Source organism: Carcharodon carcharias, chromosome 6 (assembly GCF_017639515.1).
Source record: "Carcharodon carcharias isolate sCarCar2 chromosome 6, sCarCar2.pri, whole genome shotgun sequence".
In the NCBI taxonomy this organism is placed as follows: Eukaryota; Metazoa; Chordata; class Chondrichthyes; order Lamniformes; family Lamnidae; genus Carcharodon; species Carcharodon carcharias.
The window spans coordinates 147066040-147091347 of NC_054472.1; the positions used below are offsets into that span (position 1 = coordinate 147066040).

At 43.3% G+C, this 25308-nt stretch overlaps 2 protein-coding genes across 5 annotated transcripts in view; one reads left to right on the plus strand and one right to left on the minus strand.

The window, feature by feature from the left end:
* The window catches only part of c6h1orf35 (chromosome 6 C1orf35 homolog), a 32850-nt gene extending 31345 nt beyond the window's left edge, over window positions 1-1505 (plus strand). The window contains exon 8 of the mRNA XM_041189108.1: window positions 1065-1505. Within this exon, the coding sequence (XP_041045042.1) occupies window positions 1065-1164 (100 nt within the window). The 3' untranslated portion in view covers window positions 1165-1505. The remainder of the gene's footprint in view (window positions 1-1064) is intronic.
* A 256-nt stretch (window positions 1506-1761) lies between these two features.
* arf1 (ADP-ribosylation factor 1) lies at window positions 1762-25308 on the minus strand. 4 transcript variants are annotated; one of them, XM_041189113.1, is made up of 5 exons: window positions 25171-25308; window positions 11424-11610; window positions 10709-10819; window positions 3943-4067; window positions 1762-3477 (listed from the first exon to the last, which is right to left on the minus strand). In XM_041189113.1, exons 2-5 carry the CDS (start codon window positions 11569-11571, stop codon window positions 3316-3318), a joined length of 546 nt encoding a protein of 181 aa, XP_041045047.1. In that variant the 5' UTR covers window positions 11572-11610; window positions 25171-25308; the 3' UTR covers window positions 1762-3315. The 4 variants fall into 4 exon arrangements, with proteins under 4 accessions (XP_041045047.1, XP_041045045.1, XP_041045046.1 ...); XM_041189111.1 differs by lacking the exon at window positions 25171-25308 and adding an exon at window positions 24972-25117; XM_041189112.1 differs by lacking the exon at window positions 25171-25308 and adding an exon at window positions 22650-22742.

Sequence of the window (25308 nt, forward strand, 5' to 3'; positions counted from 1 at the left end):
GGCATATTGTTTAATGTGTAGAATGAGTTTTCATTCCATTTAACCTGTGCTGTACACAGTGGTGGAAGTGTTTTGTCCTGTGGTTCAGCATCTCTAACATGGGTTCCCAAAACTGTGGGTCATGAACCCCTCCTTCCTGAGTAGCAATGGCAACTGCCCAGTCCAAAGGCTATAGCAGATTAGCCCTGGACCCTCTCGATGTCAGTAAACAGCAAAAGGGGTGGGGTTGATGTGTGTGTGAGTGATGAGCTTCAGAGTTGTCATGAGGGAATATGGAGAGCTTTACTGAATCCAATGACATAAAATAACATTTTACAAAGGGCTTTAAAAAAATTTATCTTCTGTATTTATGTTGATCTATAATTCATGAAGCTTAATTATATACTGAATGTTACTCGTGTGTGGTTGAGAACATTTTTTGGACTGATGGCACCACATGATTAACCACTGCAGAGTAGCAGCATGAAACAGCTTGCTTAACCCGTCCAAAGTACAAAAAGACGTTCTGCCCACTGCACAACGAGCAACGTTGTATATGAATTTGTGCTGGTGTGATGCCAGGTACATCAATAGTTGGCTGTTCATAACAGGCAGAGTACAGACCATACGTGACTCATCCACGCTTGTAAAATCCAAAACAAAATGTCAGATGTGAGATTCCATGATTGGACAGCACTTGAACAGTGCTAATAGCTACATTAACAAGCAATTTAAGATAATCAGATGAGCTCATTATGGCTCATTTACACTTCCTAGAAGCAACATACATTCACAAACAAACGGAAAATGTTCCAGCCATTTGCTTTCTTTGAATTAGCCAGGTGTTCGGAGACACTATAGTTGTTGTTTTCTCCATGGCAATGCCTCAGCCAATCAGCACCCTTTCTCCTGCAGGATAAATTGTTGCCAAATTTCAAACAATTGTCCTGATGTGTGCATGTTAAAGTTTTAGTAACTTGTCTCTTTTCAGCAATATTTAAATGTTAAAATTGGGTCACAATGGAACATAATTTCTAAAGTACTGCTCTAATGCCTCTTTCTTTTCCTGCCCTGTGATTTGCCAGAAAGCACCATTCATCAGCTGAACAGAGGACACACAGTAGACAACGGCACGATACGGATTCTAGCGTGGGTAGTGGAACCTCCCTTCATCATGGCCAGTAATACAGGGCAACATTCAGCATGCAGAGAACTAAGCTCAACAGCATGGGACAACTAGATTAAACTCATTGTTACCTGATATATTAACCATTGAGTATCGAAATGTTAGGATCTGCTTTTTGAACTTGTAAAAGAAAAATTAGCATACCAGGTATGAAATTTTTATACTGTATTCACAAGCTGTCTTAATTCTCAGCAGTACAAATCTAGACTAGTCAGTACTGCTGTGTTCAAGGTGTCCACCTCTTGATGTGTACAGGTGCAGTATCTATAATTAAAAAGGTGTAAATATTTTTACGTTTTACTGAATGTTTACATTAAACAAAAATGCTGTTCACCATTTATATGGAGAGTCATCTTCTTTCCACCCCCCCCACCAACCCAACTATTGGAGTGCTGATGTATTGCTCCAGCACACAGCCTATTTGAGCTTTTATTTAAATGGCAGTGTATAGAATATGAATTGATTCTTATATTGTAAAGTGCAAAAAATTTAAGATTTTCAGTATCATCTTTTTATAAATTTCAGTTAAATTCTGAGTAGTAAGAAAAGTATGACTGCATTTACAAAAAGCTAAGCAAGGGCAGGAACCAAAATCATTAATCTTAAGAGATTTTATTCTAACAGCTTTAATTACAGTGCTTGTCAAAATGAAAATTGAAACAAGTATACAAAACATTTGATTAGTAGTGTGTGTAATGAAAGGATTAACTTCACACCAATAACCCATCCTGATCAGACCCAGCTATTTACTGTCCATATATTTCTCAGCCTTAACTAAGGTAAAGAAAAAAAAAAAACAGCTTTCTGCTGGCAAACCAGGTCCTTGCAGTATTCATGTATCGGGTGGATGGGTCTTGCTTTGAATTCCAAACATTCAGGATGGCATGGGGGAGGGAATAGGAATTGATGGAAATATGTCTTGCACAACACCAAAAATGGAATGACTCAGATGCAGTTTCAACACACTGGAGAAAAACAAAGAGGGCAAGGGGAGGGGGTTTAGGTGCATTCACTGGACATTGCTACCGACTATACACGAGCCAAGGGACAAGCTAATGAAAGCCAAAAATAAGCTTCTTTCTCATCTGACCCAACAGTGCCTGCATGCTGTGGTCAGCTTACTGTCAGTATGGGGTGAGCTATGAGGGAGAAAGGAAGAGTCAGCACAAGACTCCAAATTCAAACAGGTGATATAAATTAGGCATTCTTGGCTACTCATCTTTTTGCTTCACTTAATAGTTCAAGACTTATTACTATGGTCACTAACTTTCTCTTCCCTTCTTTCTCTCTTGCTCTTCCCTGACAATTCACGATATTGTAAAGCTAAGTTTAACAGTGGCCCCTTATTCACAAGAACCTCCAGCACTTCACTGTAAAATAACTAACCATCAGCTCATTTTAAATTAAGCTATTTAAGAGTTGGACTTAAATTATTCAGAAGGCAGAAAAAAGTGGGTTAGAATATATTTTATTCTGTTGAATTTCAAATCCAGCCTGCATAGGTCTAGGAAAGGGATACTTGGGCAACCTTTGAAACTGACTCGCAGAATAGTGCAAGAGAACCTGAACCTAGTAATCACAAGTGTAATGTTAGAATTTTAAAATAAAATCACAAGCAGTCCTCAACTCCTGAAATCCCAGATTTGGGCAATGAGGAAAACAAGTTGAAAAATCAAAGTCACATGCAAGTTTCCCTCCCTCCAACAAAAAGAAAAGCCATACCCACACCATGGAACAGCCTTTGCAGTGCGTTGTACTGTTGGGAGCATACATAAGCATCTCCCATTTCTAAGCTGTTTGTATATCCCTTTCCTACACTTAATACTTACAAGTCAGTTTAAACCTTCAAAAGAAGGGAAAACAAAGAACAACCATGGGGGTAATATATTGCATAGGAGTAGCAAGAAACTGCCTCATTACAAAAAGAGGGACGATATATACACAAATAAGAAACAGCATATTTCCTTTCAAGTCTGTACTTCTCACCCATACAGCATGATGTTATTTATAGTTCTAGTGATTGGATGTAATGAAGCAGGTTCCTGGTACCCAATACCACAAAGTAGCAGTTTGCCACACTACATAATAAAGCAGGAAGGAAAGGACGGGCAGGAGGGGAGGGAGGGGATGGGGGGGTAGGGAGAGAGGAGTTATTTGTTGCTTTTGAGTTGGTTGGACAGCCAGTCCAGTCCTTCATACAGGCCGTCACCACTGGTCGCACAGGTTGCCTGGATGAACCAGGTCCTCTGACGGAGCTGATGCAGACCCAGTTTATCTGTGATCTCTGCAGCATTCATTGCGTTAGGCAGATCCTGGAGGGGGGGGAGAAAAAAAATGTAGAATTGGAAGCAGATCTAACAGATTCAAGTCCTGGCCCATCTTTGGTGTTGCAGTGACATCTTTGGGAAAGGAGCAGAGTTTGACTGAAGGCACTCAGCAGCTAAAACAGATCATACAAAATTAACAAGCTGGATTTGAGTGGTTAAAATGGAAACATTACCCATGTTAATAGTAACCAGATCAAAACCAACCAATACAATGATGGCATGGGAACACAGCGCACACGTGAATGTTTAACACCATGAAATTCCAACAGATGCCAGGGCTCTCCCATGCAGCCGGCGTGCTCAAGCCAGGAAGACAAATTGGAAAACAGTGGTACATCTGTAAGGCAGCCCAGGGTACTATCATAAGGTTGTGTGGCTGGCAGGTCTCCGTTCGAGTGCTGTCCTGAAGGCCAAGACCTCAGCGTTGTCTGTCCTGAGTCTAGTACTCACCTGTTTGTTTGCAAAAAGTAACAACACAGCATCTCGTAGCTCATCTTCAGCTAGCATTCTCATCAACTCTTCTTTAGCTTCGTTCACTCTCTCCCTGTCGTTACTGTCAACCACAAAAATCAAACCTGAAACACAAGTAAATATTGATAATAGGGAAGGCAGTTTCTCACCCCCATCCGACTCCCCACTACATTACAGCTACTTTTTAAAAAACATTTCTCAGGGTGTGGGAGCTACTGGCAAGGGCAGCATTTGTTGCCCACCCCTAACTGTCCTTGATAAAGGTAGTGAGCCATCTTTTTGAACCACTATGGTCCATTTGCTGCAGGTACACCCACAGTGTTGTTAGAGAGGGAGTTCTAGGATTTTGATCCAGCAACAGAAAGGAACAGTGATTTAGTTCCAAGTGGAGGATGGTGTGGGGCTTGGGTGGGAACTTGCAGGGGAAGTTCCCATGCATCTGCTGCTCTTACTAGGAGGTAGAGGTCATATTTGGAAGGTGAAGGAGACTCAGCAATTTGCTGCAGTGCATCTTGTAGGTGGCACACACTGCTGCCACTGTGTACCGTGAAGGGGTGCCAATCAAGCAAAATTTGTCCTGGATGGTGCCAAGCTCGAATCTTGCTGAAGCTGCACTCATCCAGGCAAGTGAGAATTGCATCACACTCCTGACTTGACTTGTAGATGATGGACAGGCTTTGGGAAGTCAGACGAGTTACTCGCCAGAATTCCTAGACTGACTTGCTCTCGTAGCCACAGTATTTATATGACCAGTTCAGCTTCTTGGTCAGTGGTTAAGCCCCATGATGTTGATAGTGGGGGTTTCAGTGATGGTTATGTTATTGAATGTTATGGGGAGATGGTTAGAATCTCTTATTGGAGATGTCATTGTCTGGTACTTGTGGGCATGAATGTTACTTGCCACTTAGCAGCCCAAGCCTGAATGTTGCCCCAGGTCTTACTGCATTTCAACACACTCTGCTTCAGTATACAAGGAGTTGCATATGGTACTGAACACTCATCCTCTGTGAACATCCCCACTTCTAACCTTATGGGAGGAAGCTCACTGATGAAACAGTTAAAGACGGTTGGGCCTACGACACTACCCTGAGGAACTCCTGCAGTGATGTCCTGGAACTAAGATGATTGGCATCCAACAACTAGTCATCTTCCTTTGTGCTAGGTATGACTCCAACCAGTGGAGCATTTTTCCAGGTTCCCACTGACCTCAATTTTGCTATGACTCCTTGATGCCACACTATCAAATGCTGCCATGATGTCAGGGGAGTCACTCTCACCTCACCTCTGGAGTTCAGCTCTTTTGTCCATTTCTGGACCAAGGCTGTAATGAGATCAGGAGTCAAGTAGTCCTGGCAGAAACTAAACTCATCAGTGAGTAAGTCAATGCTGTGCAAATGCTGCATGATAGCACTGTTGACGACACCTTCCATCAATTTTTTTCATAAAAGTGACTGATGGGACAGCAATTGGTCAGATTGGATGTGTCCTTTTTTTTTTTTATGGACAATATATCCCTGGCCAATTTTCCATATTGCCAGGATACCAGTGTTGTAGCTGTACTGGAACAGCTTAGATCAAGACACAGCTAGATCTGGACTACAAGCCTTCAGTACTGCTGCCACAATGTTGTCAGGGCCAATAGCCTTTGCATTTCTTCTGATGGGTTTTTGATATCACACAAAGTGAATTAAATTGGCTGAAGACTGGATTCTGTGATGCTGGAGACCTCAGGAGGATCATCCACTCAGCACTTCTGGCTAAAGACGGTTGCAAATACTTCAGCCTTGTCCTTTGCACTGATGTGCTGGGGCTCACCCATCATTGGGGATGGGGATATTTGTGGAGCCTTCTCCCATTAGTTGTTTAATTGTCCACCATTATTCACAACTGAAAGTGGCAGCACTGCAGAGCTTCAATCTGATCCGTTGGATGCAGGATCTATCAGCTGTCTGTCACATGCTGCTTCTGTTGTTTGGTATGCATGTATTCCTGAGTTGTATGATTATCAGGCTGTTGCTTGACTCATCTGTTGGACAGCTCTCAATTTTTGTACCAGCCTTTAGGTGCTAGCAAGGATGACTTGCTAGGTGTGCCATTATTGTTTCTGGTGCCTAGGTTAATACTGGGTAGCTTATATGGTTTTATTCCTTTGAATTTTCTATAATGGTCTGCCACAACTGAGTGGCTTGCTAGACCATTTCAGGGGCAATTAGAGTTAACCACATTGCTGTAGGTCTGGAGACGTACGTGGCCAGACCAGATAAGGTTAGCAGAGTTTCTTCCCTAAAGGACATTAGCGAACCAGGCAGGTTTGGGTTTCTATGACAATGGTAGTTTCATGGTCATCATTACTGAGACTCAATTGAATTTACTAATTCCACTAGCTGCCATGGTGGAATTTGAATCCATGTCCCCCTGAGCATTAGCCTGGGCCTCTGGATTACTGGTCCAGTGACATTACCACTACACTGTCTCCCTCTGGACTCTCACATAACAGCCTCCCTTGGTGACCTAAACTCGACTGAATATTGTGGAAATCCCAACTGAAAAGGAATTGGACTAAATCCTTGCATGGAACCGAAACCTTCATGGGTCAATCTTGCCAGAAATTGTGGGTGGGTTACAATATGGAGATAGTAATGTCTGCCATTGGTTGCACATCTCTAGTGAAAGGTCTCTAATGATTGGGGTTAAAGCAAATTGCGCTGGAACATAAGAGGAGAGTCAGTCCCTGGATCCAATCCACATTTTAGCTGATCTAGGTATGTTGACTCTAATGCTCAAATTTTTTTAAATTGTTTATTCATTCACAGGATGCTGTCTTCGCTGGCTGGGCCAGCATTTATTGCCCATCCCTAGTTGCCTTGAGGTGGTGGTGAGATGCCTTCTTGAACTCACAGGTACACCCACTGCTGCTAGGGAGTTCCAGGATTTTGACCCAGCCACAGTGAAGGAACGGTGGTATATTTCCAAGTCAGCATGGTGAGTGACTTGGAACTTACAGGTGGTGGTGTTCTCATCTATCTGCTGCCCTTGTCCTTCTAGGTAGTAGTGGTCATGGGTTTGGAAGATGTTGTTGAAGGAGCCTTGGTGAATTCCTGCAGTGCATCTTGTAGATGGTACACACTGCTGCTACTGTGCGTCAGTGGTGGAGGGAGTGAATGTTTGTGGATGTGGTGCCAATCAAGCAGACTGCTTTGTCCTGGACAAAGTCCAGCTTCTTCAGTGTTGTAGGAGCTGCACTCATCCAGGCAAGTGGGGAGTATTCCATCACATTCTTGACTTGTACCATGTAGACGATGAACAGGCTTTGGGGAGTCAGGAGGCGAGTTACTCGTCGCACGATTCCTAGTCTCTGACCTGCTCTTGTAGCCACAGTATTTATTTGGCTAGTCCAGTTCAGTTTCTGGTCAATGGTGTCCCCCAGGATGTTGATGGTGGGGAATGCAGTGATGGTAATGCCATTGGACATCAAGGAGCGATGGTTGGATTCTTTCCTTGTTGGAGATGGTCATTGCCTGACATTTCTTACTTGCCACTTCTTAGCCCAAGCCTGGATATTGTCCAGGTCATGTTGCATTTGGACATGGACTGCTTCAGTATCTGAGGAGTCACGAATGGTGAACATTGTGCAATCATCAGCGAACATCCCCACTTCTGACCTTATGATTAGAAGGCGGGTCATTGATGAAGCAGCTGACAATGGTTGAGCCTTGGACACTACCCTGAGGAACTCCTGCAGTAATGTCCTGGAGCTGAGATGACTGACCTCCAACAACCACAACCATCTTCCTTTGTGCCAGGTACGACTCCAAACAGCGGAGAGTCTTCCCCCTGATTCCCATTGACTCCAGTTTCTATACTCGGTCAAATGCTGCCTTGATGTCAAGGGCAATCACTCTCACCTTGGGAGTTCAACTCTTTTGTTCATGTTTGAACCAAGGCTGTAACGAAGTCAGGAGCTGAGTGGCGCTGGTGGAATCCTAACTGGACATCAGTGGGCAGGTTATTGCTAAGCAAGTGCTGCTTGATAGCACTGTTGATGACTCCTTCCATTGCTTTACTAATGGAGAGTAGTCTGATGGGGCAGTAATTGGCTGGGTTGGATTTGTCCTGCTTGATTACAGGACATACCTCGGCAATTTTCCACATAGCTGGGTAAATGTCAGTGTTGTAGCTTTACTGGAACAACCTGACTTGAGGCGCGGCAAGTTCTGGAGCACAAGTCTTCAGTACTATTGCCAGAATATTGTCAGGGCCCATGGCCTTCGCAGTATCCAGTGCCTTCAGCCGTTTCTTGATATCACGTGGAGTGCATCGAATTGGCTGAAGACTGGCATCTGTGATGCCGGAGACCTCCAGAGGAGGCTGAGATGGATCATCCACTCAGCACTTCTGGCTGAAGATTCTTGCGACTGCTCCAGCCTTATCTTTTGCACTGATGTGCTGTGCTCCTCCATCATTGAGGATGAGGGTATTTGTGGAGCCTCCTCCTCCAGTGAGTTGTTTAATTGTCCACACCATTACGACTGGGTGTGACAGGACTGCAGAACTTAGATCTGATCCACTGGTTGTGGGATCGCTTAGCTCTGTCTACCACTTGCTGCTTACGCTGTTTGGCACACAAGTAGTCCTGTTTTATAGCTTCACTGGGTTGACACTCACTTTTAGGTATGCCTGGTGCTGCTCCTGGCATGCCCTCCTGCACTCTTCATTGATCCCCTGGCTTGATGGTAATGGTAGAGTGGGGAACATGCTGGGCCATGAGGTTACAGATTGTGTTCAAGTACAATTCTGCTGATGGCCCACAGCACCTCAATGATGCCCAGTCTTGAGTTACTACATCTGTTAAACCTATCCCGTTTAGCACCGTGGTGGTGCCACACAACACGATGGAGGGTATCCTCAATGTGAAGGCGAGACTTCGTCTCTACAATGACTGTGGGTTGGTCAATCCTGCCGATACTGTTATGGACAGATGCATCTGTGGCAGGTAGGTTGGTGAGGATGAGGTCAAGTATGTTTTCCCTCTTGTTGGTTCCCTCATCACCTGCCGCAGACCCAGTCTAGCAGCTGTGTCATTTAGGACTCAGCCAGCTCGGTCAGTAGTGGTGCTACCAAGCCATTCTTGGTGATGGATGTTGAAGTCCCCTACCCAGGAGTACATTCTGTGGCCCTGCCACTCTCAGTGCTTCTTCTAAGTGATGTTCAACATGGAGGAGCACTGATTCATCAGCTGAGGGAGGGCAGCTGATTTCCTTGCCCATGTTTGACCTGATGCCTCAAGATTTCGTGGGGTCCGGAGTCGATGTTGAGGACTCCCAGGGCAACTCCCTCCTGACTGTATGCCACTGTGGGGCAGGACATACCCAGGGATGGTAATGCTGGAGTCGGGGCATTATCTGTAAAGCATGATTCCATGAGGATGACTGTCAGGCCGTTGCTTGACTAGTCTGTGAGACAGCTCTCCCAATTTTGGCACTAGACCCCATGTTAGTGAGGACTTTGCAGGGTCGACAGGGCTGCGATTGCCGTTGTCATTTCCGGTGCCTAGGTCGATGCTGGGTGGTCCGTCCAGTTTAGTTCCTTTTTTGTTTCTTTGTAGCAGTTTGTTACAACTGAGTGGCTTGCTAGGCCACTTCAGACGGCATTTAAGAGTCAACCACATTGCTGTGGGTCTGGAGTCACATGTAGGCCAGGTAAGGACAATAGATTTCCTTCCCTAAAGGACATTAGTGAACCAGATGGGTTTTTACAACAATTGACAATGGTTTCATGGTCACCACTGGGCTTCCAGATTTTTACTGAATTCAGATACCACCATCCCATGGCAGGATTCGAGCGTAACCCTGGGTCTTTGGATTACTAGTCCAGCAACAATACCACTATGCCACCGCCTCCCCCTGATGAATTATGAATTAAAAGAGACTCCACCCCAGAGCATCGACAGCTGTTATTAACAAATGGAAAGATCCAAAAATATATTGTTAAAAAGGAAGGGGCAAGCTCTGAACCCACCAAGGGCTACATCTGCTTGTCTCATTCTGGAAGGTATCAATTATTCAGTTTCACATTATATCCAAAACTGGAAAAAAGTGGATTCGAATCTTGTACTGTAGTCTGCTCAGAGCTTTTAGTAGCAGTGAAACCTGCCTGTTGCCAATCATTCTTTCATGGGATGTGAACGTCACTGGCAAGCTCAGCATTTGTTGAGCAGTGCTAATTGTCCTCAAGAAGCTGGCAGTGAGCAACCTTCATGTACTATTCCTGCCCAACTGGACCAAGTACACCCACTGTTGTTAGGCAGGAAGTTCCAGGAGTTTTGTCCAGTGACAGTGAAGGGATAGTGATATAGTTCCTAGTCAGGATGGTATGTGACTTAGAGGGGAAACTAGCATATCCTGGTGCTCCCATGTGTCTTTCTAGGTGGTAAAAGGTCACAGGTTTGCAAGGTGCTGTCAAAGGAGCCTTCACAAGTTGCTGACTCAAGGGCTCTTTTCTTGATAATGTAATAGCTTCCGGCCTCAGTGGGAAATTGAGAAGGCTTGGCTCCTCTGTGGTTGACACCAACAGCTATGCAACTGAGCACAAATCGCACAACTTCCTAGTCAGCCTGTGTGCTCACCACACAAATCTTTTCTCCATCATTGAAAGAGTTAGCCAGTTGGGCGAAAAATATCATTGTCTTTTGGAGAAATCCAAACGAGCAGTTCTCAAAATCAAAGCAACATCAAAATGCACCCACCTTGTGTATTTTGAAAGTAGTGGCGCCAAAGTGGACGGATCTTGTCCTGTCCACCCACATCCCACACTGTAAAACTAATGTTCCTGTATTCCACAGTTTCTACGTTGAAACCTAGGAAAACAAAACATTTACAGAAATTTATATAGAATTGGCTGTCCTTGTATCTTCTAACCATTACCTCCTAGGTCCACTCCTGATCTGTGCAACACCCTTGTTGGTGGCAGGAGCAATCCCGCCCTACTAAATTCCACAGGTTAGCCTATTGCTCAAGATAGTTTGTGGAGCCCACTAGCCAAAGAGTGACTCCTTCAAAAATAGACCATCAGCTTGTAAAAGCTGGATCGTATTTCCCTCCCTCCATGCAAAACAGTCCATTTTGAAGACATTGATCCAAAATTGCATCTGGCAATACAAGAAAATTATAGAACATTTGGCCAACATTAAAGAAAAATTTAAATACCGTTAAAAGCAAAGCACTTCAAAGCAATGCATCATACGTGAAGTGCTTTAATGTTTCTGATAAGGCACCATATAAACAGCTTTTATTTTAAAAACATATTGCCATTTTCTGTCCCTTCTCACTTACATTGCTATGGTCACAGGTTGGGCAGATTTTTCTACCACCTTCTCATATGCAAGAAAAATCTCAATAATATAACCATCTTTATAGTTCACATGTAAACAAATGGGATATTCAAACTTTAAGCTCACTTACCTATAGTGGGAATAGTGGTTACAATTTCACCCAATTTCAGTTTGTATAAAATGGTGGTCTTGCCAGCTGCATCGAGACCCACCATGAGAATACGCATTTCCTTTCTTCCAAGAAAGTTTTTGAGGAATGAGTTAAGTGACAATCCCATGGCTTAAGCTTCTGGTTAGACTTGAGGTTTAATATTAATCTGAAAAAGATTTTTAAAAAATGTCAGACAAATACAGGAGGGGTGGGTACAAGCATTCTGAGACAATCATGTTGCAACACCCTTGCCAGTTGTCAAGCATTGTCCAACCAAGGTTGAACTGCCCACTCGGAGCACTGATGGAGCTCTGTGGTCTGATACTGAGCATCTGCAACATGGGTTTCAGTTCTTTAGTTTTTCCAGACTAGAAAATGGTAAAGTGGTGTTCTATGAATCCTTTTTTTAAATAAAAGATATAGTATAGATAATACAGATTTTGGAATGGAGTCAAATTTCAAAATTTGATGATCCCAGAAGATTCTTGGAGGTGTGATACCAACTGACTGCAATAGGGCATAAGACAGGCTAGTAAAATGGGCAGATGGAATATAATAAGAGGGAATTGGCAGAAGCAACAAAGAGAGGCAATATAAACTTAATAGCATAGTTCTGAAAAGTGTGCAGGGACAGAGAGACCTGGGTATTAATATGCATACATATTTGAAGGTGGCAGGACCAGGACATATTGAGAGGGTTGTTCGCAAAGTATATAGGATCTTGGTATATAAATAGAGGCAGTGTGCTCAAAAGCAAGAAAGTTACACTCAACCTTTATAAAGCTGTGGTTAGGCCACAACTAGAGTGGTGCAGCCAGTTCTGGTTGCTACACAAGAGGATGCAGCACAGATTTGCCAGAATGTTTCGAGGGATGGGGGAATTTTAGCTACATGGTTAGTTTAGAAAAGCTGGGGGTGTTCGCTTTGAAGCAAAGGAGGTGAGGGGAGAACTGATAGAGGTGTACAAAACAGCAACAGGTTTAGACCAGGCCAAAAAAAGCTGATGGTATTGGAATGAGGGGACACAGATTCAAGATCTATAGCAAGAGATAGAGGTGATGTGAGGCAGACATTTTTTTGTATATTGCAGCAAGCAGTAATGACCTGAACTTGCTGCCTAAGAGGAGGGTGGTAGCAGAGTTGATCAATAATTTCAAAAGGAAATTGGATACATGAGAGAAATAAGCTTGCAGGACTATGGGGATAGATCCAGGGAAACGCGACTGACTCGAATGCTCGAGAGAGAGAGAGAGAGCTGGCACAGAAATGATGGGTTGGATAGCCTCCTTCTGTGCCATAATGACTACAACATGCCAAGAACAGAGATGAGAGCTTTAATAATACTTGCGGCAGAAATTGGGTTTGGGGCATCCAAGATAACCTAAAATTATGTTTTGCAGATCATGGGTCTCCTCAAATGATAATTCCCATAAAACGAATGTAGCAGAGCAATGGAAACACCTGGCTTGAGAACAACATGGAGGGCACAAGATCATAAACTAATAGGTTATATCATCTAGGGAATTGTGGTGAGACAGGTTTAGATTGTAACCGTTAAAAGATATTTCAGGACTGCAGCTTTAAATTTAGGGTAAATGAAGGGGGTGATATGACTTGTTCTGAAGTCTTCCAGACAGTAAGGCCGGGTGTTTCTATTGTTATAGATCAAAGGAAGGCTTAGATTGTTTTACTGAGAAGGTACAAGGCATTTACATTTGGAGACAATGGCGGAGTTCACTATGAGTAGACCAAGTCTCCCCAAGTCCAAGAAGGTACCAGACTCTAAATAGTTGTGCTGTGAACTGTCCACTGACTAAGATGAAAGGGAATTGGAATCAAAGATTAGCAGTTCTACCTGGATGCAAGGTTAATGTGTTTCACATTGCCATAGGGAGGGCTGGGGCAGAGGAAGCTATTTTTGAGATCAAATTACAGGCTTCCCTACAGATCAATGAATATCACAGGCAGACAGAAGTTTGTGTGGTCAGCTTTGCGAGCTACCACAGCCAAAAACGCAAAGGAGATGGTTTCTAGTCGAAGATACGCACCCTGCAGCCATCTAGGGAGTCTGGGAGATGCACCCTGGCATGGAACAGGCTTTACTGCAGGTGGTGGATTTAAGAAATTCCAAAAACTGTGGAAAGCACCTGGAGATGGTCATTCAAAGTTACTATTCGATGAAACAGGGACCCACTGGAAGCTGGGAGCAACTGCAGACTGTTTGTACTGTCCACGGGATTACAGTCCTTACAGCAATATGTGATAATTTTAAAAAGGGAACAATGCGCTCTGTAGTTGAAAGCATAAGTTGCCTACAAAAAGAGGTGTTTAGTCAATAGTACTTTTTTCATGATTTGTTACAGTATAAATTTTAAACATGGAATCTTGTTATATCATTCTTTCAGCTAACTGGAAGCTCAAATCTCTTTAAAAGTTTAGGTCTTTATGGGGACCATAACAAGCGTGATGGTGGAAGTAAGAGCAGCGTCAAGGAATACTGTTACAGAAGTGTGAAAGGATGCCACAGCAGCAGTGTTCAAATCATGGTAGTGAGCCCTGGAAACATTTCTACTTGCTGCTAATTTCTTCTACTTGAATTTCACAAGCCTGGGAAGGCCTTCCCAACACCAGTCCCTACTGTTGCACAATTCCTGAATTCGTCAAGAACACGCAACACCAATCTGCCAAACCGGTGAGCTTCAAGTGGAAAACCCAGCAATCAAGAAATGCAACTAGCAATTGTCAAGATCATCAGATTAGAGAGAACAGCCCAGGCCAGCACATGAAAAAAAGAGATGCAAATATGCCAGCACATGGGAGAGATGGAGCAGAGGGAAAATAACACTAGTGTCTGGCTGCAAAGTTACATTGTTGTTAAAAGTGAAAGGTAGTGACTCTCAGATTGGCAGGTCCACTCCTTTGTAACTCCACCCATCTCCTCCCCTCCACTGTTTTAAAACCCCCATTGCCTGTGCATATATTTCAGTATAACCTACAAGTTAAAGCCACCTGATTGTTTGTGCTTTTTAAAAAATTTATTTTATTAAATTTTAAGACTCTGCTCACATTTAATTTTCTTGGTTCTTCTGCCTACATTGCTCTGCCAGACTAGACTCTATGCCCTGGCTGCCATGACTCTGCTCTGGTGCTAATCTCAAGTTTAAGATCACCTCTTCCAGCCTACCTGCTGGAAACCAGGACCTTACTGTACTAGACATAAATCTGCTTGAATCTTGGGGCCAAATTAGATTTCTCCACTGGCCTAAGTGCTTTGCTGTGACCTCTAACTTCACCCCATCACTTCCGCTCAAACTGCGTTCTCCTCCAACACTGGAAGATGTTGCGGTTAAGTCCGAGAGTCCCACCTACTGCTCCTTTGATTCAATTGCCACTAATCCGCCAACCACAACTTCCCTGCTTGGTCCCTATGCTAGCTGACGTAATAAATGGTATTCTTTCCTCAGAAATAACCCCCACTCCCTTGGGAAAACTGCAGCAATTTCCCTACAATTTATTTGCAAATTACTGCACCAAGCCTTCTTGATCTACACTGGCTCCCAGTCCAACGCCTCAGATTTAAAGTTCCTATCCCCATCTTTAAATCCTTCTTGGCCTCAACTCTCCTCCATCTTTAAACTCCTCCAGCTCTACCCCCACCAGAACACATTGATCCTGACTTTGAATATCTGCTCTCTATACACCCTCTTGCCCCACCATTGATAGTTGCGTCTTCAGTTGCCAAGGCTCCATGCCCACAAATTTCCTCCCTAAACTGGCAATTACTCTGCCTTCTCAAAACACCAAGCTTCTGGTCACCCATCAAAATATTTCCATTAGTTAGTGTCCTTTTTGTCAGTAGACCTCTGAAGCACTTTAGGGCATTGTATGTTTTATAAATGCAAATTATTGTCCTTATTCATCAACTTAATTTCCTCTCATCATTAATGCCATTATTAACTATGGCATCCCTAAAGTTACAAGTTCTCATGACAACCTAAAAAGGAAAAATTTGGTGGTTACATTGTCGGGTGTTCTTTACATTCACACACTGAACATTACATACTTCACTAGTATTCTAGCGACACTGCTTCAGTCCAATAGCTTAAGGGGCAATATTTACTGAGTCATTGGTGAATAAATACCCAGCCCTATGGGTCTTCATAAAGTGCTCACTGATGCCATAAAATATTTGGTAAACATTTTGATGTAGTGGTACAAGGATGGGTTTAAACTACACTTATCTCATTTGATGTTTGGTTCCAGTACAGCTGGAGGCAGTGCAAATGCTCAACAGCCTTTGTTTGTTTGGTGAGAGTTTACAATTTCCCTAACTGTTATTTATTCCCCTGAAAGGAAGAACAGGCAACTGGTGGTTTCAAAAATTTGAGAAATTGGTTAAGCTGAATCAGATATCATATTGATGAGGACTCAAAACAACAGGACAACGTTAAAAAAAGTGCGTACACAACAAATTGAAGGATGACTTATACATACGGTATGAATACGTAGTAAACCTCCAGTACATTGACAACTCTGGCATGTACCCAATAATGTGAAAACTGCCCAGGTCCACAAAAAAAGACAAGTCTAATCCAGTCAATTATCAAGTCTATTCTCAATCAAAATGGTAGGTGTCATCAACAGTGCTATCAAGTAGCATTTAAACAGCAGTAACCTGATGCTCAGTTTGGGTTCCATCAGGACCACTCGGTTACAGGCCTCATTACAACACCTAGGTCAAAACATGACAAAAAAAAACAGCTGAATTCAAGAGGCAAGGTGGCACTGGCTGCCTTTGACATCAATGCAGCATGTGTGCGATATCAAGGAGCCCTAGCAAGACTGAAGTCAATGAGATCAATGAAAACTCTCCAGTTTGGAGACATGCATAGTGTAAAGGAAGATGGTTGTTGATATTGGAGGCCAAAGATCTCAGCCCCAGGTTATCACTGCAGAAATTCCTCAGGATAGCGTCCTCAGCCAAACTTCCCTCCACTTTCAGGTCAGAAGTAGGAAGGTTCACAGATGTTTGCTTCAGTATTTGCGACCCTTCTGATACTGAAAAGGCCCATGTCTACAAGCAGCAAAACATGGACAACATTCAGGTTTAGGCTGCTAAGACAGGTAATTGCCCAGCACTTCTGTGGTGCGCACATGACCATTTCCAGCAAAAGAACATATAACAACACCCCTTGGCATTTATGGCATTATCATCAAATCCTCACCATCAATACCCTGGGGGTCACCACTGATCAAAAATTTAACTGGACGAGCCTTCAGATCTGCAGTAAGTAACTCGCCTCGATTCCTCAAAGCCTGCCCACCATCTACAAGACAACAATGTGATGGAATACTCTCCACTTGCCTGGACGAGAGCAAATCCAGAATCCAGGACAAAGCAGCCCACTTGATTGGCACCTCATTCACAACCTTAAACATTCACTCCCTCCACCGCTGGTGTAGTGGCAGAAGTACCACAAGATGCACTGCAGCAACTCACCAAGTCTCCTTCAACACCACCTTCCGAACCAGTGACCTATACCACCTAGAAGGACAAGGGCAGCAGACACACGAGAACGCTATCACCTGCAATTTTCCCTCCAAGCCACTCGCAACCTGACTTGAAATTATAATCAATGTTCCTTCACTGTTGCAGGGTCAAAAAAGTCCGGATTCCCTTCCTAACAGCACTATATACTTACAACTGATGGACTGCAGGGTTTAAGGAAGGCCACTCACTCATTTTCTCAGGGACAATTAGAGGTGGGCAACAAATGCTGGCCACACCAGTGACATCCCATGAAAGAATAAAAAAAGTTACTTGATTAGCCAGTATAACTGATTCAAGTGATTTCATTTTAATCTTTCCAATGTATTACTTTTGGTTACCTGCTCAGCCTTCAAAAAGAGCCAGTACAGGCAAAAGGGCTGAATGGGCTTTTTTAATGCTGCAAGATTGAGACATTCAAATGCCAAAGTCAGCGAATTTGTGACAGCTGCTGTATTCCTCCAACCTACGGCACAACATTTCATTAGAATCTTTAATGATTTCTATACATATACCCCAGGTCTCTGATCCTGCAAACCCTTAAGAATTGTACCCTTCAGTTTATATTGCCACCTCCTTCCTATCAAGATGTGTCACTTCGCCATGTTAAATTTCATAAGCCACTTGTCTGTCCATTCCAGGAAATCTACAGGGCTGGGGGGGAAAAATGCAGGAGAGAGGGACTAGGTGAATTACTCTTGCAGAGAGCTGGCACAGAAAATGGCACAAATGGGCCATGTACATAGATTAAAATGTCACGGACAGGTACAAAAAAAAGGCTAATGTTGGCCATTATATTCTAGGTGACAATAATACAAGGACAGAAGTCATGCTGCACCGATACAAAGCTCTGGTAAAACCCAGAATAGTGTGCTCAGTTCTGAGCACCACGCCTTAGGAACAATACATCAGCCTTGGATGGAGTGCACTGTAGATTTAGCACAATGATAATCCGAATTTAACCCTTGGAATCATGGAGAGGCTTGGAAATTAATATTAGCGGACACAGCCTAAAAATCAGAGCCAGGCCTTACAAGAGTGAAGTTGGCAAATGCTTCTGCATGCAGAGAAGTTTGGAACTATTTTCTGCAAATGGGAAGTTGCTGCTGAATCATTTGTTGATTTTAAATCAGAGATTATAGGTTGGAATTGTTCAAAGCAAGTTGTATTTAAAGAGCTGGATAAAGTAACAAAAGATTACAAAATTATAAGCATAAATAAGTTGCACCAGAGTATCTGGTCTTTCACAGAGCCATACTCCCAAGTCAGAAAGTCTGCCAATCGCACACATTCCACCAAGATTCACATGCCTATAGCCATCGGTGGCCACATTAAGCCAATCAATTGAAGCCACAGGCGTACCCTATTGGTGCAGAAATCAATTATATTAAACAGAGAAAAGTGTTGTTTGCCTTGTGGTCTAAAGGATCAGTTTGAAGGGGAAGTGTTTTTCTTTTCCTTACCTTTTATACATCCTAGCACCTCCAGGCCCAATGGTCCTGTGCCAACCACAGGTCAAATACACAGATTCATGGGAGATTTTACACTCAGGCTTCTTATTAAGTTTCTGTGCATGCTGAGTGTTGAGGCGTGATAAAGCGAGGAGCTTGGTGAAAGGTAGAGATTGATTGAATGGACAGACATGTGGTAGGAGCATTTTAAAGTGGATAAGTGTGAGGGAGAAGATTTTGGGAGGAAAAACGAGGAATGGGAGTATACATTCCATGAAGAGACACTTAAAAGTGTGGGTGACCAGGAGCTGCATGTTGATTGAGCTTTACATAGAAATTCAGAGTACATAATTAAAATCCATTTATACAAAACACTGAATACTGAAGTTTTAAATAGCCCATTAAAGCCATGGAGGGCACACAACAGAATCTTAAGGTTTATGTCAGGATGGAAAACTGTCATGGAGGTACCTAAAGTACTGGAACAATTTCAGGCTAAGATTTAATTTTTTTTCAAAACTTTTGGCAGACACACCTAGGTGTTTAAATATACAATTCCCTGCAAGCGCAAATGCAGATAAAGCAATAAAAATTTAATAAATTTAGTTCTACCGATGTTTTAAGAAAAGCAAGATACAGGGCTGTGTGTAAAGATTGGGGCAATGGAACTAGCTTTATCAAAATGCTTTCACAGATGAAATAAGGCAAGTGGCCTGCTTCTGTGCTGCAAACTTCAATGGTCTTATGGCATTGTGAGAATTACTCCACTACAGCTTTCTCACATTTGAAGCAACATCTGCAAACTGTCAAGACACAAATATTATAACCGTTAGCATAAGCTCCTGTACAGATAAAGGTATCAATTTTGGTTGTAGCATTCACCACTTTGAGCCAGGAGGTTGTAGGATTCAAATCACTAAATTCAAATGCTTTCCCTTACACTGAAATGTAATTTCACCTAGTTCAAAGGACTGCAAAACATGCAGAATGAAGACACACATCCCATCTGCAAGACCATCTAATGTAGGTTTACCTTTTATTTCATCCATTCAGAAAGCACACAATCAACCCCTTTCACCCACTCTCTTGGCAAATAATACCTTCCCCCATCCAGAAAGCCTGCCATTTGGAGCTAACTTGCATGTCTAGAGTATAGTGTAGGAAACAATATTCCTGCATTATTACTGACACTCCAAGTAGAATATGGGCCAGTCATTGTAACTATTTTGTTGCAACAGTTGGGTATCTGTAGGGGATTACAGAGATGGGTCACATGACATGCCAAGTGAATAAGGAACAGAGTATAGTTCCCAATGGTCCAAAGCAGGAAGGTTACAGTAAATGTCGTGCAATCCAAGCTTCTACTAGTGCAGTTATTAGCCTGAAGCTAACGAGAAGAAATCAAATGTATGTATCTACGTAACAATTGATACTTACCTGCAAACCATTAATAGTTTATGATGGTGCCCAATAATAAAGGTGGGGGGGGGGGGGGGTGCAGGGAAGAGAATGATCACCCATTTCAGGTGGAAACCACAGAGGCAGACATTCAGCCCTCAGGTGAAAAGGCATGCTCATACCACCCTCTCTGAAAAAAAAAATTGATAGAGTGTACAGATGTAGGAGGGAAGAGAGTCAGCTAATGCGGAACATACAAACAACTCTGAACTAGGCTCATGGAGGGACCTAGCAAACACACTGCAATCACTCAAGATTTAGAGCCAGTTTTCAGTTCATTTTAATGAATCTGAGAGATTGACATCTATAACTTAATCTCAGTTTGAAAACTATTCTCAGTGACAGAACAAAATTGTTTAAAATTTCTCACCACTTTACCTATTTTTTGGTAGTTTTGAAAACAATATTTAAGTATCACTTGCATTATTTATCAGACCCACCCAGACATCCAAAGATGGGACAGATAGCCAAACCTTTGATTCTCTTGAATACTCAAAGTTTTGAGACACTCAGGAAATTACCAAACAATTGGACTTGCTCATTATGATAGCTTATCCAAGATTTGACTCAAATGTGTCAGTGAATGACACGGTTACAGGTTTACCAAAGCAAGAGAACATTGCTGTTGTTGTGCTGGAAGTTTAATGATGCCAGCATAAAAGTATTTCATGCCAAGGGGTCTTCTCCAAAAGCTAAACTATCAGACAGAGAAATCACACCCTGCACCAAATACTGAAAGTGAAACCATAACTCATCAGTTGAACAAATCTGTAACACACAATGAACTACAGCCAACTTCACAAACTGCAAATCTGAACTGTATTTTCAATTAATGTACAGGCATATAATCGCTCATTATATCTCTGATCATCATGCAAAACATTAAGTAGATTAAATAGATATCTGCAAGATTTGGCAATGGACTATAACACCATGCAAACATTTGGCGTACTCATTAGAAAAGGCAGATTTCAGAGAAGATTCAACCTTGCAGTTGATATATCAGTGTTACTTCAGATCTTATCAGGTTTTCAATATCATTTTAATAATTCATAGTTTGGTAAGCCTGTAACTAGGTTGATGAGTCTAACTAGGGTAAATTTAAGAGCAGCAAAAGGAAGGAGAAATTGTCTTTCGCAAGAATTAAGGCAATGAATACTCAACAGAAAGTGATTTAAGCAAAATCTAGGACAGCTTTTAAAATGAAGTTAATAAATATCAAAAAGTGAGATGTTAAAATATCCTGTAGCGCCATTTGAAAGTTCTCTCACTACATTGGCCAATACCTGTGTCTCACCCAATATCATTTTAACAAGGTTAGCTGTCATTAGATCTCATTGCTGTTTATGGGAACTTGCTGTGCACAAATATATTGCTGCAGTTCTCCAAACAGTGACTACATTTCAAAAATACTTCATTAGTTGTGTAGTGCTATGGGGCACCCTTGAGGCTGTCAAAGACTCTCCATAAATTTGAGTTCTTCAACTGCTCTTTTTTGGCAAAGCCCATGTAGAGCAGTAGTCTCAAGTGAAGAGGCATTAGAGACAAGGATGCTAATTGGATTAGGTCTGTAGAAAGAATTCAGCCACACATTCAAATAATCTTAAAACACAGAAAACTCTATTTAGCCCATAGTGTTTGTGTCAGTTCATTGAAGATCTATCCAACAGTCCCAATGCCCCAACTATTTTACCATAGCCCAGCTACTGTATCCTTAATAGGACACCACCTATGGTGTCCTTAAATTTACATCCAATTTCTTTTTGAAAGTCACTCTTGAACCTACCTCCACCTTTCGAAGTCAAGCAGTGCAGCCCAGATCATTACTCACTGCGTAAATTTTGTTTTGTCTCTCTGGTTTTGTGTTTCCATTATAAATTCCTACATTTACAGTGGAAACTGCCCATGTAAAGTTTTGCTTTGACTACACTCACCTTCCAATGAAGGTGCAGTAGCACCACCACTGACAAGTACTTAGAATTACGGCAATGAGGTGTTTTGTTCCGACTGAAAATGTAGATTTCATAGCGAAGTGAAGTAGTTGTCAGCACACGGGTAAATACTGAACATAGTGAGTCAGGGAAAGGACAGGGAATTAGAAGTCGACAGTTTTTTTTTAAAAAAGGACGTGAATGGCTGTCCCCTGAGCTGTAAAATTCCAAAACTTTTTCAAGTCAATAGTCAGTGCTTTTTGTCAGCTCTAATTGAGTTCAACGTAACCCAAAGTATTATTCAGTGGGAAGATACAAATGTATACTACAATCATAAGGAAACATCTCTTTCCCTTTCAATCCGACTACAGTCGCGGTATATCCGTAACAGGATTATTCTTAAATAATTAAATATGAATTGAAAAAAATTACGTCCATCTCCATCGCTTCAACCCAAGATGGCGGCACTCAAGGCCCCATGCCTGGACCGAGGTCATACAACTCGGCTCCGCTACCGAAAGCGCGGAAAAAAACTGATGAAGCAGAAACAAGGGGATAGTTGGGGAGGCTCCGGTCAACGTGTAGGCAAACGCTCCCCGTGAACACTGGCAGCCGAATTCATATACAGTATTATCGGTTCGCAAGCCGCAGCCCCGCTCGAACCGTTACACGACTTTTCTTTTCTCTCGATAATCGGATAGTCATCCGCTTATGTCCCGCTGCTTTTTACCCGTTACTGTTCTTTTTACTTGGAAGCACCACCCCTCCGCTCCTCATCCTCAGCCACAAGCCGCTCCCGGTCATTTCATTTCCTCACCTCGGCTTAAGATGGCGGCCACAGCTCGCTGGAGCTTTCTCCCTTCTCCCTCTCTTTGCGCCACGTCAAGGGGAAGGGGGAGGGGGTGGGAGGGGGCGACGAGGCTGAGGTCATCCAATAGCGAGTAGGGACGCGCCCACTTTCCCCCATGACATCACATGACAGCCCAGCCCCCTCGGGATGGGTCACCATGGTAACCCAAGGACGGCCAATGTCATTCCAACAGTCGCTGGAGCAAAAGGCCGATTGGCTGGGGGGGTAGTCACAGACAACCACATTCTGATTTTAATTTGATACGTTTTTGTTTTATGGCTATTATTTTCATAATTATTTGTGCCCCTTTTGAAAGAGACACTTAAATTGATGTGAAAATCATCGCTTGCCTCTTAATTGGCAATTAAAAAAGGGAAGACTGTTCTATTATAAAGGAAGGTTTTCCAGCCTCACGTGACTAATAAAATATCAGGCTCCACATGCACACTGGTGACATCCAGCTCTACTATCAGGTGCACCACTACCTCTCTCTCTACTCCTCCTCTGCTTCTAAATGATCAGACAGCTTATCCAATGTCCAGTACTGGATGAGCAGAATTTGCCTCTGATTGAATATTGGGAAGACTGAAGCTATTGTTCACGATCCCCACTTCAAACTCTGCTTCCTCACCACCTACTCTGTTCCTCTCCCTGACAAATGTCTGCGGCTGAAGCAGACTGTTCAGAACCTTGGTGTTATATTTGTCTTTGAAATGAGCTTCTAAACACATTTCCCTCCATCACTCCACTCATATAACATCACCTGTTTGGCCCCTGCCTCACCTCATCTTTTATTGAAATCCTCATCCAATTTTCCAGTGCACTCCTGGCTGGCCTTTCTTGCATCCTACAAAACCATGAACTCATCCAAAACTTTGCTGCCAGTGTCCTAACTTGTACCTAATCCCATTCACAAATAACCCCTGTGCGTGTTGACTTTTGTTTGGTTATGGGATGTGAACATCAAATAATTTGTTGCCCTTCCCTAACTGTCCTTGAGAAGATGGTGGTGGGACACCATATTGAACTGCTGCAATCCCTGTGGTGTAGGTTTCCACTCCCCACCCCGCAGTGTTGTTAGGGAGCAAGTTTCAGGATTTTGACCAAACAGCGATGAAGCAATGCTGATATAGTTCAAGAATGGTGTGTGTGTGACCTACATTGGCTCCTGGTCTGGCAGTGCCTCAATTTTAAAATTTCCAAATCCCTCCGTGGTGTCATCCTTACCATCACTGTAGCCTCCTCCAGCCATAAAAGCTTTTGCTATATCTGCACTCCTCCAATTTTGGCCTCTGATTTAAAAATCGCTTCACCCTTAGTTGCCTATACCCTAAGCTCCCTTAAACTCACTTCCTTTCTACCTCCATACAGGCTTTTGGTGATCTGGCTTAATATCTCTTTGCGACTTGGTGTCTAATTTTGTTTGACAATACTCCTGTGATGTGTCAGCACAACTTCTTCAGAACCATTGGGAACTTGATAGGTTAACTCAGTTTCTCTCTCCACAGATGCTGTCAGACCTGAATTTTTACAGCTTTTTCTGTTTTTATTTCATATTTCCAGCATTTGCAGTACTTTGCTTTTATATTATTAGGGAGTTGTTTCCTCCCCCTCCAAAATCGCAAATTAAATATATAGGCTTGAAATAATTGATATATAAACACAATCTAGTACAATAAAAAGACGATGCTGGACATATTCAGCAGGCCTGGCAGCAATGTGGAGAGAGAAAGAGGCTTAAGGGGCTACATTTTCAGGCCCCCATGATGTCAGGCTTGGCGACGGGAGAGTTTCCCATGAGTGGGGACCTGCCTGAACCACGGAGATAGGGTAACCTGATGACGGACACGATTCAGGCCCGCCAACGCTTCGCCGTGAAGCGGCGTCCAGAGGCTGGGCGGGCCGCCCGGAAAAGCGGCCAAAGAGTAGCCCGCGCCACGCATCCCCGACGCAACCGCGGCAAACGTCAAAACGGTGAAGGAGGAAAAGAGAGAAAGACAAAAAAAAAACCATCCGAGTGGAGGAAATATCAACGCTTTGCCGCGAGTGGAGCGGCCTCCCTGCCACAGGCTGGGCTGGGTCAGGTCATCGGAGCCGAAAGCTCCATGTCTCAAAGAGAGGGCCCGTAGGCTGGAAAGGCCTAAATCCGCAGCCTGTGCAATGTGCCCAGGGTAGGGTAGGGTGGGGTGGGGAGGGGAGGGGGTTATCCTCCGCTTCGAGGGGTGCAATGGCCTCGCAACTCCGAATCTTAACTTTCAAGACATGTTGAGGCACCCTCCGGTTACCCACCTCTCCCACCGGGACTTCCGAGGCTGCAGAATCGCCGCCCTCTGACTGAGCCGTTAGCATGGAAACCCTGCCCACCGTCTCTAATAACAAGAGGCAGCCCAATGCAGGAAGCTGCGACCCGGGGACAAATTTGCACCGTCCGGTGCGCTGCCAGGAACTAGGGGCGTGGATCCGCGCGGCGCCGCGCCGCCAGTCTCACCGTCCCGAAGCCCCTGGGAAAATCCAGCCTCAATGTTTCAGGCCTGTGACCTTTCATTCCGAACCCTGGCACCTTCCGAACCAATCTAATACTTTATCACAAGAGCTGTTACGGTGTAGAAGGAGGCCATTCGGCCCA

Excerpts from the sequence above, each read along its gene's own strand:
- arf1 (XM_041189113.1), bottom strand. The coding sequence starts at position 11,571 with ATGGGATTGTCACTTAACTCATTCCTCAAAAACTTTCTTGGAAGAAAG. Across the intron at positions 10,820-11,423 it reads AACCACTATTCCCACTATAG|GTTTCAACGTAGAAACTGTG; the intron begins GTAAGTGAGCTT and ends TTGTTTTCCTAG. Across the intron at positions 4,068-10,708 it reads CTACTTTCAAAATACACAAG|GTTTGATTTTTGTGGTTGAC; the intron begins GTGGGTGCATTT and ends CTTGTGTTTCAG.